Here is a 15,678-nt window from a genome sequence, read left to right on the forward strand (position 1 = left end):
CAGTGCAGAGACATGTTTGGTTTTAAAGCTACAGACATGAAATAAAGTAAGGTGAATAAACACCACTGCCCCCTGCTGGACTGGAGAGCCTCAACTGCAACATCTATCCCCATTGATGTTCGGTTTATAATATTTTTGTTTAACAAATGGAGACCTGCAGGGCTCAGGCACTGTGTGAGGGGAGAGGGACAGGTGCATGCTGGACTAAAAACTTCTGAAAGTGAGTTATTGTAGTACAGTCTGCTGGTTTGATCCAGAAGAGACAGGGAACAGAGAGTCCAAATGACAGAAGAACCAAAACTAGCTGGAAACCAGCTGGTATAATAGGATGAATGCAGAAAACGGAGCAGGGAGTGACACCAAGAACACGGGGAAGAACACAGGGATGACCACAGGGAAGACTACAGGATTGAACGCAGACCAACTTGCAAGGAACAAAGGGAAACACAGGTTTATATACACAGAAAACTGATCACAAGAACGAGACACAGCTAGAGGAGGACAACACCAGCAAAAGGAGGTAAATGGGGACGGCCTACAACAAGGGTGTGGTGGGGACTCTGGGAACAGGTACGGACTAACGACACTGATGAAGACAGGTGTGACAGAAAACAGTAAAGCCAGGCCTACAACATAAAACAGGAAACAGATTAAACATGAAACATGAATAACCTAAAACAAGGAAAAACAAACCGAAAACTCTAAAGCAAAGTCCGTAGGATAACAGAATATAAACAAAAACCCAGGATCATGACACTTGCCAAATTTGGGAGGCATATTTTCATTAAAACTCAACAAATTTTCACCATTAATCACAGTCAGAAACCGTAAAAACAGAAACTATTGTTGGATTTTATCATGTACATCATGTACAACAAATGTTTCTGCCAGAAAAAAATCATCAATTACTTTTTCACATAGGGCCAGGTAGGTTTGGATAGCTTTTTCCCTTAATAAATGAAACCATCATTTAAAAACTGCATTTTGTATTTACTCCCATTATCTAATATTAAAATGTGTTTGATGATCTGAAACATTTAAGTGTGACAAATATGCAAAAATATAAGAAATCAGGACAGGACAAATACTTTTTCACAGCACTGCACATTTTCTGACAGTCATTCAGGGAGGCTCAGTGCAGTTTGCAGTGTCTCTGAGCATGAGCATAAGAACGAGTTCATGTTAAAGCATTAAGTATCTTTAGTTTGCATTTCAAATGGATTAAAGTAAAGTTTGCATTTGCTTCGATCAAGAGACTGCGTGTCTTTTACATGCTGGGGAGGAAAAATTTGCACGAATTACCAAAAAGATTCTTATTCAAGTTAAGTTTGTAGCCAATCCCAAAACAACGCCCTGTGATCGCTCTGAAGTGATGGGAATGAATCAAGTCTTTTAAACTGTGATAAGTGGAGGAAGTCAGTCAGAGTGTGCTGTGAGAGCAAAAAGGAAAGACATTCAGGAACAGAAGAGAGGAGTAAAAAAGATACTTCAATATTTTTTTGTTCTTCTTCTAGTGAGTTCTTCAAGGGCCAGTTTTCTTTTGTGCAACTCAACTTGGAGAAGTGAATCAAGACCATTAGGAGATAAATACATCGACGAAAATAATCCACGGACAGACGAAAACTCATCGGACATTAGGTAAATCTGCTCTCTGCCAGCATATAATCCAATCCCAAGATTCTCTTCTCTTCTAGTCTGTTTTTTAATGTGAGTGAAACATTAATTCATGTTATCACTTTTTTAAAATCTTTAATTTTGTTCATTATTTTTCCTTCAAAAAATATTTTACAGTTGCTTTGTGTTGACACAGACAATATTAATGGTGATTTAAAAACTCTTAAAGTCATGCAACTGTAATGTAGTTTGTTTGAAGCCTCACATTAGCTTGTTACTTATGGAAAGTGTTTTTTATCCTCCTGAACAAAGTATCATAAAGGTTTGCTTGCCACAGGGATTATTTTCTGCAATAATCCAAAATCCATTCCAGTGGAAAAATCCCATAGGCTTTTTGGTGAGGGAACCGGGGTGACTGACACAGACAATATTAAGGGTATTTCAGACAGTGGGTCGATTAAGATGTTAACAGAAAATATTGTTTTTGTGTCGGGGAAAAGTTTGGGGCTCAACTCATTTAAGAAAAAACAGTAAAAATTAGGACTGACTATTTAAAAACTAGAATTCCCTCAAGGTGTTCTTGAGATATCACCTTCACAAGAATGCGACAGGCGTGGTCACAGTGACCTTGACCTCTGACCTATGACCACCAAAATCTAATGAGTTCATCGTTGAGTCCAAGTGCACGTTTGTGCCAAATTTGAAGAAATCCCCTCAAGACATTCTTGAGATATGAGCATGGTCTCACTCCGAAGTCTGTCAAGCCCAGTGCTTGGGCAGTGACTTGCTAGCCTGGTGAAACCATCCTGATCTTGCGAGCTCACATTCTATTTCGCTCCGCAGATCAGTCTGGCCATAGAATCATAAACACGATTTCTGGCATCGGTTTTGGCTCACCAGGCCAATCACAACCATTTATTATTTAGGCGAAGGTTATTTGAAATCACGTCATCAGAATAGGAGGGACAAGGAGCAGAGTGAATACATTTCGTAAAAAACCAACATGGCTACTGATTTTGAAACTGTGATGATAAATGTGTTGAACGAACTGGAATGTACATTTTCTTTAAAAGCAAAGCAAACAGCTGCACTGAAAGCTTTTATTGAAAAACAGGATGTGTTTGCCGTCCCTCCTATGGGGTTTGGTAAAAGTTTAATTTACCAACTGGCTCCACTGATCGGGATTAAGATGGGACTCAGTGAAAACCCAGTAGCTCTGTTGTTTCTCCGCTAGTTGCTCTCATGGAGGAGCAGGTGAGGGAGGTGACCAAGCTGGGAATCACAGCCACGCAACTCGGAGTCCACAGTGAGGAGGAAATCTGCAAAGAAGGCAACACTCTTTCCCAGACATCATCACAGCTCATCTCCGCTGCAGCTTGCTGGTCTGTTTACAGTGGCAATGTGCTAGCCTACATCACACGTTTCGTTTACTCTGATTGGTTTTCCACCTTTCCAATTGTGTGAAGGGGAACTTTGAGTGACAGCCGTTGATACCGCCCCTTGGGAACAGAGGAAATGTACACTCCGTGTCCAGACCCATTCGCGTTTTGCGAATTGGGTCTGGCAACACCAGGCTAGTGACTTGCGGCGTCAGACACCAACGAAAAAAGGCATCCATTAAAGGGAAATTTCGGTTTATTTCAACCCATCTCCTATCGTCCTAAATTTGTTTCAAGTGACTAGCCGAAGTATCGCGAGGACAAGCAGCGATCTCATAGCGTGCCTGAACAAGCAGCAACAGCTGGAAGGCAGAACCAGACAGTAGCCTGAAAAGTTCATTCATTTATTTTATGAAAGATTTATAGAATAATAAAAGAATTATTTATTTGAGCCAGAATACACTGACGAAGAGCTTCGTGAAATTGAAGAACAGAGGAGGAGAGAGAGAGAGGCGCAACAGGTAGAGGACGAGAGAGGAGGAATGGCTGCTGCAAGGCTGCGTAGCTCTGGAGATTGGTGGTGTACCTGTGAATGCTGTGCCCCAGTGCCCACAGAAGAGGAATACCTCTGTTGCAAGGAATGGGACCGGTTGCAGCCTTATTTTCAAGGTCTGGATGTGACCGAGGACGAGACACCTCCACCTGGAGTAGTATCCAGCTGGGCTTTATCTAGAGCTCACCAGATATATTTCGGCCGCGCTTTGGAAAGCAGAGCTAAATGGTAAACAAACATGGCAGCACAGCGGTAAGGTAAGACAACACGTTTACATGTCATTTTCTATATGTTCTCTGACATTTATCCTAACGATATGAGGTGGTCTTTATGGAAAAACAGCTTGTTTAGTGGACTAACTTTGCACTTGAAGGTTGCCCGTTCACTTACGTTTTAACAGGTCTGACGCTACTATGCGCCCCGGCTGTATCTAGGCTAACAGCTAACATGCTAACTATTATTTTTATGTCACTAGTCACTTGAAACAAATTTAGGACGATAGGAGACAGGTTGAAATAAACCGAAATTTCCCTTTAAGGTCGGCATGATACGCATCTGGTTGCCGTAATAGTCCAATGGTGCCCAGTGGTGTCAGGGGGAAACGTGGCAGCACAAAGACGAAAGTTAAGGCGGCTAAAGTCCGAGTAGTACGGATGGGTCCATCAAACACGGACTTTCACCCAAGAGAGCGGTGTTCGCATTCTATAAGATTCTAAAGCCAAACCCTGTTCTTTTTTCCTAAATCTAACCATGTGCGTTAGTTGTTGGAGGAAAGAAAAACGTCAATTCGAGGTGTTGTACCGACATAGTGCGTTTATTTTGAAATGTACATAAACATTACATTTCCAGTGAAAACAGAAGTGTATTTTGAAAGAAGAGAACATGACATGGCGTCCCAGAACATCAACAACCAACGCACCCAGGGTATCAGGGTATCTTCTGTCTTCTCTATCCCAGGGTAAGTCCATGACCAAAACGTCAATATGTGACAAGGTCAGAGTGAGAATGTGTCGGAGATATCATGGTCACAAGATTGGGACGTACAGCTTGAAAACATAATGCTTCCGGCCACGACTATTGTCGGTGCAGAGACATAATAACAGCAGTTTTCTCCCTCTGTATGAGTTATTTTTTTAGGATCTTACTGAGAACACTTAAAGAATTGTTACAGATTTTTGGAGTATAACAATGAAAATCCTCTTTTTTCCTCCATCATCACAGATATGGACGGGATCATACATCTTATTCTACTTCTTTCAGGTCAGTGTTAGTCTCTCTTCATCCTCTGGATCACTCTGACTGCAATTAGAGTCTTCTTCCTCACTCTGACCGGCCACTTTACTGTCATCACAATCATTTCCTTATCCTGTTCCACATTGCGTTCATCTTCCTCATCCACATCAAAAGCAACCTCTCTTAGTTCTTCCAGATTGTCTGGGCTCTTCGCAGTCAGCCTCTCAATCATATCAGCCATTTACTGTACGTGTTCTGTTGTGTCAGTTCCTGCAGCTCTTCATTTATCTGTTCATCTTTGCCCTCGATGTCTTTGTGTAACTTCTCGTTCTCCTTTAGAACATTGTGCAACTCCTTCCAACGCTCCTCGGCTATCTCTTTCCAGTAGATGGAAGGAGGCGTTTCTACAACTGTTAGTGATTTACATTACGTTATATTAATCTGAGAGAACAGCAGAATAAGTTCACGTCACAATTCCTACTGTTTCCCTCATACTTGCCATGTTTTGGATTTCTATCAGTGTTTTTGTCATAATTTCTTCCCTCCCGCTGGCTGTGTATCTTTATTTAACTGAAAAGCACCCTGAAATTTAAGGTTTTCATCACGGCGCATAGACTACTTATCAGCTGACAAGTAGTGTCTCCATGACTGTACTCCCACAGGGCTGTGTTCTCTGTCCTCATGTGTGTCCCAGCATCAATACTTCTTCGTCAGAAAGCCAAAAACCTGGAATGAGGCACAGAGCTACTGCAGAGAGCATTGTTTTGACCTGGCCACCATACATGACATGGGAGAGATGGAAACAGCCCTTAAAGCTGTTGAGGACAAATACGATGATGCCGTGTGGATAGGACTTCATCAACAGGAGACTAAGAGGTGGCACTGGTCTTTGGCGGACAAAGATTTCTACAACGAAGGAGAGCGAGAGTATTTCATTTGGGGCAAAGAAACACAGGACAACTGTGTGACTTACAAAAATGGAAAACTGTATTCAATTGGCTGCCCAAACCTTCGCCGTTCAGTTTGCTTTGATGGTGAGTAAGTCACTTGCACTCTGATGTCAGAAACACACACACACACACACACACAAATATACGCACATGCTTTTTGCATTTGCCGTTAAGCACTGATCACAAAGTACAGAGGTGGCTGATGAGAATGTTATTACGTTTGTGGGTATTTGATCATAAATGATATATATTTACATCTATTTTCATCTGCTTATCCGGGGCCGGATCACGGGGGCAGCAGAATCCCATTCCAGATTCTCCTGGGGGACCCCAAAGCGTTTCCAGGCCAGATAAGAAACGTTATGCCTCCAGTGTATTCTGGGTCTGCCCCATGGCCTCCTACCAACTGGATGTACCCGGAACACCTCTAACAGAAGGTGCTCAGAGGGCATCCTGATCAGATGCTGGAACTTCCTCAGTTGAACCCTTTCGATGTGAAGGAGCAGCGGCTGTACTCCGAGCTCCCTCCAGATGCCTGTACTCCTCACCCTATCACTAAGACTGAGCCCAGGCCCCCCATTTTGGCTGCTTTTAAGTCTGAATGTGATCCCGGGGTTCTTGTGTCACTGGACTGCACTTTGTATGACCACCATCTACAGTACTGTGACAACCTTGAACTCAGCACAGTGCATTATTTCATTAACTCAGAGAAACGTCTCTGAACGCAGCCCAGGCAGCGACACTGTCACCACAATGTCATTATGAATGCAATTTAGTAATAAAACAAACGTAATTTCCAGAAAACAGGGTTGCACATTTCGTAGCAACTCACCCAAAAGTTGTTTAGACATTTCACTTAAAATCATGGGTGCAGATCTGATGACAAGTTTGGGGGGGACACAATCAGTTGTGATTTTTTTTAATTGCACACGCGCAAATCATGCCCACAGAGCGCTTGAGATTGCCAGCATATTTCACGATTTCATAGAGGCTCATCACCATCACCAAGTCATTCATCACCCTCCTTTTCACTGCTTCGCTGTTAGTTAATGCTACTTCTAGTTTCAGGGTCTCAGGCATGTTATGTCCACTCACATTCTCATCTCTTGCCTCTCACAGATTCCCATTTCTCCTCATCATCTTCCCTTTCTCCCAGTATATAGGACTACTGTATACATTTGTTCAATTTCAATCATTTAGGCTATTTAGAACTTGGGGGGGGGGGGGAATTTGTGTTTTTCAGAAATTGGGGGGGGGGCATGCCCCCCCATCCCCCCTGGGATCTGCACCCATGCTTAAAATCACAAATGTGAACCTCAAGATGGCACCAAATTAATCATCAAAATCATTCACTGAGCCCTCTGGTGATCATGAATGTCATGAATACACAAGATTTCATGGCACCTCAGATGATAATTGTTAAAATATTCATAATCTTGGTACTTGTTCATAGACAAAGTTGTTGCTTCACACTCCCTTACTGTGCATTCACACCAAAAGATTCAAAATCGCCAGCAGTCACTCAGGTTGCTGGCATCGCGCTGCCTGGCAGCTCTGGCAGGGCTTGCAGAAGGCTGCCAAGAGGCGGGGCTTTCAAGCTGCTCTGCAGAAGATCTCTTTCTTTCTTTCTTTCTTTCTTTCTTTCTTTCACTGTCCCGCCTTGAGAATATTCACGGTCTGCAACTGGCTGCTGCTCGCTGCTGCTTCGGCGGCGGCCGCATAAAGTCTAGCTTCTCTCAACTTCAGCTTGACGCTCAGGTCACTGGCATCGCACTGCTCGCAGTCGCTCACTGCAGCCGACGCGAGTGACGCTCTTCGTCGCGAGTGTTCATTGAAAATGAATGGCTGCTGGCTGCTTATGACGCTCATGAATCTTTTAGTGGGAACGCACAGTTAATCTCATTTGAACTAGGAAGAATGTGTGAAAGAATGCGATCGCGGATACAAGCAGCAGAAATGAGTTTCCTCCGTGGGGTGGCTGGGCTCAGCTTTAGCGATAGGGTGAGGAACTTGGACATCCGGAGGGAGCTCGGAGTAGAGCCGCTGCTCCTTCGCGTCGAAAAGGCTCAATTGAGGTGGTTCGGGCATCTGACCAGGATGCCTCTGGGGCGCCTCCCGGGCACGTCCCACTGGTAGGAGGCCCCTGGGCAGACCCAGAAAACGCTGGAGGGATTACATATCTCATCTGGCCTTGGAACGCCTCAGGGTGCCCCAGGAGGAGCTGGAAAGTGTTGCTGGGGAGAGGGACGTCTGGGATGCTTTCCTCGGCCTGCTGCCCCTGTGACCCGGCCCTGGATAAGTGGGATAAAATGGATGGGTGGATGGTATGTTTTACAGTGCACCTTATACATGGAATAATCTGCAAAAGACCTTAAACTTGGACACTCCGCCGCCCTTTTGACTGTTTAAATGCCTAATTTTTGATCTTGTTCTAATTGAGTGTAAATTACCATCCGTAAAACCCTGCAGCTAGCACGACTAAAAATATCAAAACAAAGTGTCAGGATTCAGACTTAACAATTTCTTCAACCAAGTTGTGCACAGCAGTCACAGTGATGGTCGCTGTCATACTTGCTGTATTTCATTCAGCATTGGTGGCTCCAAGATGGATAAAACAATAACACTGTCATTTCTTCTTTTAGGAAAAAAAGATCAGTATGTTCTCACTCCTACAAACATGAATTGGATGGTTGCTCGAGACCACTGCAGGACTCACTACACAGACCTGGCCAGTTTGAGGAATGACAATGAGTATCAGAAAATCCACGACTTAGCTGGTACCCTGCAGGTGTGGGTTGGCCTCTACAGAGACCGCTGGCAGTGGTCAGACCAGAGCTACTCCTCATTGAGATACTGGAACGCACGCCGAGCTGTATATACTGTTTCTCCCGGGAGCTGTGGCGCTATGTTGAAGAGTGACTCCGGTCGGTGGGGAGAGCTGCCATGTGGAAAAAGACACCCGTTCCTCTGTTCCTGTAGTGAGTAAAGGTTTTCATGTAGAGTGTTCCTGCTGTTTTGACAAACAACTTTTCAAATACCTTATCGTGTTTGGTATTTTAGGGCTGTACTGAAAGTCATTTTACTTTACATTTGAAGCTTCTGTTCAGGTTTGAATAAAGCTGGTGCTGCTAACCGTGCCGGTTAGCACAGGAAGAGGGTTCCTGGTTCGAACCCAGGGTGGGGGAGCCCTTCTGTGTGGAGGTTGTTTAAGAAGAATGAATGCACACATGGAACAAAAAAAAAAAAAACAATAAAAGCTGTTCAGCATTTGAATGTTGATTTACAATTTAAACGTCAGCGTGGTGAACGAGGCTTTGAAGCTTCAAACTATTTGGTTATCTGGTAGAGCCCTGGTTATTTTCATGATGCAAATGTGCTAAGTGAACAAATAAATATAACATATAAACATAAAAATACAAACTAACAGAATTCTTTGTGTGTGTGTTTTCCATGTCAAGGCCACACTGTGAGGCTCATTAAAGTGAAGATAAGCCTACAGGACTCAGTGTTGGACCTCTATGACCCTGCAGTGCCAGGTGACATCTTGGAGCAGGTGAGTCTTACATACAGTTTGTTTAAATATATACAATAGAAGTTAACTCGGTACTATTTAGTGTAATATAAGGTTTTTGTTTCCCAGATGAGGCAGAAGCTGAGTAAAAGTATAAATGGTACTTTTCAACTCCAGTGGAGAAAACAGCCTGATGGGAAAGTCTTTATCAAAGAGACTCACCGAAATGGCTGAAGAGAGAAGAACACAAACAGCAACTCTGACTTTCAAGGGTCCAGTGTACATACTTAATAACAAATTTAAAGAATGAGTGTGGATGAAACTCATGGCACTACCTGAAGACTAATGTAATAGTATATACATATATAGTGTGTGCAATGTGAACATGTACTCTATGTACAAAACATTTACAGATTTTAATGTGATGTGCAACAAATAGAAAAACTGACATAATCAAGTTAAAATCATATATGTAATAGCACAATCACACTAAAAGATCCACATGGAGCTAGCTGTTTTTACCTAGTAGCCTAGTAAAAGTGATGAGAATAAACCAATATGGACACAGATACATTATATTCACATATTATAATTAAGCAGATACATTCAAACTTTGTGTTTCAACAACGTGTGGTTAGGTTTAGGCGTAAAAGATCATGTTTAGGCTTGAAATACCCAGTTTTCATGGCACTGTCCCGGCAAACAACGCAGCAATGTTTCAGTAAAACACTTTTTGTGGCACTATTCCCAGTGTGTTCTCTTTGTAAAAATCAATCACTTTTTGCACCCTCAATGTGCATCTCTTCAATTAATCCATATATAGGTCCTGTTTGTGCATGCACAACCTGCTTGTTGGTCTGCAGCTTGGCAGGTGTGTCCTCTCAGTAAAAATCAATCGCTTTTCATGGCACTATCCCAGCAGAAAAACTGGTCGCCATAAAAACCAATGCTTTTTTGCAACGTCACTTCAGAAACATTGACATGATACGTATGAAACCTACAAATTTATCGTATTTGTGGTTTGCAGAACTGGTCTGGGCTGGTCCCAACAGCACTAACATTGGAAATTTATGCAACAGAAACCCAACATAATGTTCTTTGTGCCTTTCCTCTGTTGCTCCTCCTAAGGTTTCTTCCTTTTCTTTTTTTAATGAGAGGGTGTTGTATGCTGTATAGATTTCCAGGAAGGTCAATTAACTTTTATATAAATGAAATTGAATTGACCTAAACTTACACATCAAAAAATTAAAAATGTATGCCTTTAAAAATAAATATTATGCCTTAAAAACTATGTGTTATTATTATACATTATCCATATTCAGAGTGAAATCTGGAGAAGAAGACCACACCATGTTCCTGGCAGACTTGATGAATTGTGGATGCGGACAAACCTTGCAGACTTCCTGTGATGCAGTGAAGTCCAGTTAGGTTAGGTTAGCTTAGGTTTCTTTATTGTCCCCTCGGGGAAATTTGTTGTGCAGCAAGAGTTTACATAAAAAAGACAATACAAAGGGGCCACATCATCAACAACAGCAACAACAATAAATACAAATCATGAAATAAAAAAACAACATTCTAGTTCAAGGGAATGGAAATTTCATATCAAGTACAAGAATGCCTGAGTACAGGTGTGCAAAATGTGCTGTGATAGTGCAGGACTACAGACAAGGTGCTAGCTGCTATTGAGCAGATTTATAGTACTTGGAATGAAAGACGTATGAATTCTTTTCCAAACAGGTGCCCTGAAACGGCGACCTGAGGGCAATAGCTTAAACTCCCCTTGAACTGGGTGGTCCTGACAGGCCAGTATAGCGTTAGCCCTCCTAAGTACCTGCCTGTTATAAATGGCCAAAAGCTTGTCCTGACTCCTCCCTGAGATTTTCGTTTTGAGACATTAGAGTCGATTTCGACAAGACAGATTAATGTTTCCAAACCAAGCAATGATACAGAAAGTTAAAACAGAATCAGTGAAACTCCTGTAAAAGAGCGTCATCATCTCAGGACGCATTAAAGGAGCTCATTTTCCTCAAGAAATAAAGTGTCTGTTGGACTTTTTTAGAGGTAAAATCAGCATGGGATTCAAAAGTCAATTTGTGGTCAAGAACAACACCCAGATATTTATATGTCTCAACTACACCAATATCAACACCTTTTACAACAGTTGGCAGAGGGCTTGGTGGCGACTTCCTAAAGTCAATTACCATGTTTTTTCTTTTGGACAAATATAAATGGAGGAAAGACTCGTCACACCAAACCACAAAAACATCCACAACTGGCCCATGATCCTGTTCCTCTCTTTCAAGAAGGCTAGCAGTAACAGAATCATCAGCAAACTTTAAGATGTGTCTGTTCCTATAATTGCTTCTGCACTCATTGGTGTACATGATGTAAAGAAGAGGGGAGAGACAGCAACCTTGGGGGGAACCGGTAGAAGAGTAGAGCCGGTTGGAGATAACACCGTTGGGTTAAAAAGTCCATTATCCAACCAACCAGGTTAGATCAAGTTTAAAATGGCAGATGAGCCTCTCTGCAAGCAGGGATGGCTGGATGGTGTTAAATGCTGAGGAGAAATCAATAAATAAGAGTCTGGCATGAGTCATGGAGCCCACAAAATGCCGATACAGATAGTGTAACAGGGTGACCACAGCGTCCTCCACACCTCTACCAGGCCTGTATGCAAACTGAAAAGGATCGAGTTGATCCTCCACCTGTTTTAAAACTTCTTTCCTGACAAGCTTCTCGAAGGACTTCATAGCTAAAGAAGTCAAAGCGAGTCGGTGAAGATTCTCAGTCATCCAGGTCATGGTAATCGTAAGTGCTATATCGTAGGCAACTGGACTTGCTTGCGTTTCTTGAAGACGTTTCGCCTCTGATCCAAGAAGCTTCTTCAGTTCTAAATGACTGGTACGAAGTTGCAGGCTATGCAGTGTTGGGATCCCTCCCCAGACAACTTCACACCCATTCACCCCTGGTCCCACCCGACCCTAACGACTCACATTGTGACCTTAACAACTCTGAAACTAAGAGCTCACGTGACCCCTACAACTCTGCAAGGGTTCCCACCCACACAGGGTTTATAGCCTGCAACTTCGTACCAGTCATTTAGAACCAGTGTTGGGTAAGGGTTACCTTAAAAGTAATCAAAGTACGTTACTGCATTACTTTTTTAAAAAAAGTAACCAGTTACTTTACTGCGTTACTCCCTGAGTAAAGTAACTCAATTACTTTAAAAGTACTTCCAACGTTACTCCCTGAGAAAAGTAACTCAAGCACTTTTAAAGTACTTTTGAGTATTCTACATTTCCTATTGGGCAATGGACCACAGGGCGCTAAGCCTACATTATTTGTCTCCAAAATTAAAGTTATGGACCACTTGCCCTTCACTGAGATCCAATTCTCCCATCACAGCCGTCACTTTGACCAGTAGAAACACAGAATGATCTGCTGCCGTAGACAACTGTATGACAACAACACCCCAGCGTTTTTAATATTTCCTCTAGGGATGTTACCACACAGAGTAAAAGGGGGAAATGATGGTGTGAGTTAACGTTACTGTCATTAGCATCAAGCTAGCAAACGATGGTACATCCTCACGGTCGGACATAAAGTAATAACATTAACAAATAGCGGCGGGGCTTTTACTCACCACAACTGCAGAGACTCCCAGCTTCATTTGAAACAAACTACATTGTAGACGCTCCGTTATTTATTAATCCCTCTGTGTGTTTATATATTTACTTTTTATCCGTTGTCTTTGTAAAGTTAACGTATCGCACCGTCATTTCAAACTCAACACTTGTTTCAAATTAAAAGCCCCTTATAACCTCGGCAGAGAGAATCCCTCCATTTTCTAAATAGGCTTTTATTCTGAAACATTTGTCAGAACTTCCTGTGGAAGAAATGTAGCTCCTGTCATCTGCTGACGCTTTTAGGTGACTACAACAACATGTCGGCTGGCACATGAACAGACACAGTGACTCAAATAATAGTGAAAGTAATAAAAATAGGACAAGAATAACCCGATGACATCACACACGCTGTGAAAGACGACCGGGGATAATTGGTGAGTACCAGCGTGTAGCGTGTACCAGGCATAATGCAAGTCCTGAGTCTGAAATATGTCTGTCAGCGAGTCCTCCTCCACCTATTTAGACTCCACCGTAGACAACACTGACCAATTGGTGCAGTCAAAACACCCTTGAAGGGCAAGAGTGCTGTCATTTAGATTAAGCCAAAATTCTAAGCAAATATTTATGTCCTTCCTGAAAGATTTGAATAATTTCCATACCAGTGGAGAGCTGAGAGAGAGAGAGAGAGAGCAAAGGACACTTAGAGGATCCTCCAAACATGAGGTAAGTCTATATTCCTCACATATCTGGGGTTAAACCATAAAGCTTCTAGGCGCAATATTATACATGCGACATTCATGATAAGTGACCTGCATTTCCATAAATCTTAAAGGAATGTCGAGGCTTCATTCAGTTTCATGTGAGTAAAAGAGGAACGTCTGCCTCAAGCAGCAGGTAAATCAAAGTTTACTTTATTAAACTGACTTCCACTCAGGAACATAAACTGCAAACATTGTTTTCACCACATAAAGCTTTCTTTTATATTGAGCAATTACATGTATAAAACACTGCTTGGTGTCTTGATGCCACACACCTTTTGGATAATTTCAATTTCAACACAGATTGCGACGTATCTGTGACACTGACTCTGAATTTGAACATCAGGCAAAAATTATGTCAAACAGATTTGCAAATAGAGACTACGAGGCTAAGATTGTTCAGAGTGCCTACAAAAAAGCCCAATCTACACCTAGATCTGAGCTCTTGATGACAAATAAACAAAAATCTTCAAAACCAGAGCAAATTGACTTTGTCACACAGTATAGTTCTTTTGCAAACTCTGTAAAAAAGATTGTGCATTCTAATTGGAATTTAATCAAGAGTGACCCTCTGCTCAGAGAGGTTTTTCCTGTTCCTCCTCAAATCAGTTTTAGAAGGGCCCCCACTTCACGTGACAGGCTGGTGCCTAGCCATCTCTCTGCTTCAGATAAAAAAAACTTGGCTTCATCGACCTGTGAAGGGTACTTATAAATGTGGCTTGTGCAAACATTGTGCCAATATCAAAGAATGTAAACAATTCAGTGACTTAGACACTAACAAGGCTTATGACATCAAGTCATTCTTTAACTGTAATACTATGTTTGTGGTCTATCGATTGTCCTGTACCTGTGGTTGTTTTTATATAGGCCGCACTAAGCAACGTTTAAAAGACAGAGTCTCTGAGCATAAGTATGCTATCAGAAAAGCAAACTTTGATTACCTAATGGCTAAGCACTTTTATGAAGCACATGACAGCAATCCGGGCTCACTTAAGGTTGAAGGCCTAGAAAGTATTCAAAAAAACATTAGAGGTGGTGACAGACTCAAATTACTTTTGCAGAGAGAGACTTTTTATATTTACCAAATGAAAGCCACTATCTATCCAGGTCTAAATGAAGACATTGATTTCAGTCCTTTTTTGTAACTTTTTTTGTATTATTACGGATACAGTGTTTTTTTCTGTTTCTTTATTTCTGTATTTAATTGTTTAGCAATTGGTGGAGCCATCTACTGGTCATGATCTGTTATTTCTCATGTTTCCACCGTCGTCCTACCTACTCAGGTGTTTCCAATCATCCTATGTAAGGAGTATTCGTGTGCTGAGGGTTACACCCTGAGGAAGGCTTTTGTGCCGAAACGCGTGGGCTGTAACCCACTTTCATCATGTTTTAACTTTTTCTAAATGAAACAGCCATTTTTTGAATAAAGGCTTTCTATACATTTAAAGAAGAGTGCCTTGGATTTTCCTTTTTTTGATGTCTATATTCCTACCAAAGAGCACTTTCGTCACATGATTAGATGAACTTTCTGAGCACTCTGGACTTTCTTTTTGACTGCTTGGTGTCTGTTTGTGATGCATTTTTAATATAAAGTATGTCTTACAGATATTTAAATGTGCAAGGTTATTTTAAAGTATATTCAGCATCATCCCAGCGTCCGAGTTTTAAGGTTTTAACTGCATGCTTGTGCAATTGCTCTGAGGTACACCTTTAGGAAACAGTTCAGGGTGCTTGTAGAAAAACTCAAACAGCGTTAACTTCTGCTGATAGTTAGTTGGACATGTGGCCCAGACAGAAGTTGGGACCAACAGAAGGTTTAGTCCTTGATTGAGTCCCATATTGATTGACTAAAGAAGTAAATTGTCTTTCTTTTCTCCCACATTTTTTTTTCTTTAAAAAAGCTATGGAAAGGATCAAATCTCTGCTTCTGATTCTTTCAGGTCAGTGTCATTTCTTCTATTCAAGTCAGGAAAATTAATTTCCAACACATCCCACAGCTTGTCTGATGAGCTGAGACTGACAACACATGACAGAACTGTTAAGCCCTATTT

At 41.8% G+C, this 15,678-nt stretch overlaps 1 protein-coding gene and 1 long non-coding RNA gene across 2 annotated transcripts; both read left to right on the forward strand.

The window, feature by feature from the left end:
* Window position 1: 1 nt before the first annotated feature.
* On the forward strand, window positions 2–9,796 carry LOC125892968 (secretory phospholipase A2 receptor-like). Its single transcript, XM_049583355.1, has 7 exons — window positions 2–520; window positions 1,515–1,638; window positions 4,768–4,806; window positions 5,442–5,813; window positions 8,372–8,707; window positions 9,188–9,282; window positions 9,370–9,796. Exons 3-7 carry the CDS (start codon window positions 4,770–4,772, stop codon window positions 9,472–9,474), a joined length of 945 nt encoding a protein of 314 aa, XP_049439312.1. The 5' UTR covers window positions 2–520; window positions 1,515–1,638; window positions 4,768–4,769; the 3' UTR covers window positions 9,475–9,796.
* A 3,755-nt stretch (window positions 9,797–13,551) lies between these two features.
* Window positions 13,552–15,568, forward strand: LOC125892975 (uncharacterized). Its single transcript, XR_007449819.1, has 3 exons — window positions 13,552–13,592; window positions 13,702–13,763; window positions 15,529–15,568. It is a non-coding gene; the product is annotated as an uncharacterized LOC125892975 (long non-coding RNA).
* The last annotated feature ends 110 nt before the right edge of the window (window positions 15,569–15,678 follow it).

This window comes from Epinephelus fuscoguttatus, linkage group LG8, assembly GCF_011397635.1.
Source record: "Epinephelus fuscoguttatus linkage group LG8, E.fuscoguttatus.final_Chr_v1".
Lineage (NCBI taxonomy): Eukaryota > Metazoa > Chordata > Actinopteri > Perciformes > Serranidae > Epinephelus > Epinephelus fuscoguttatus.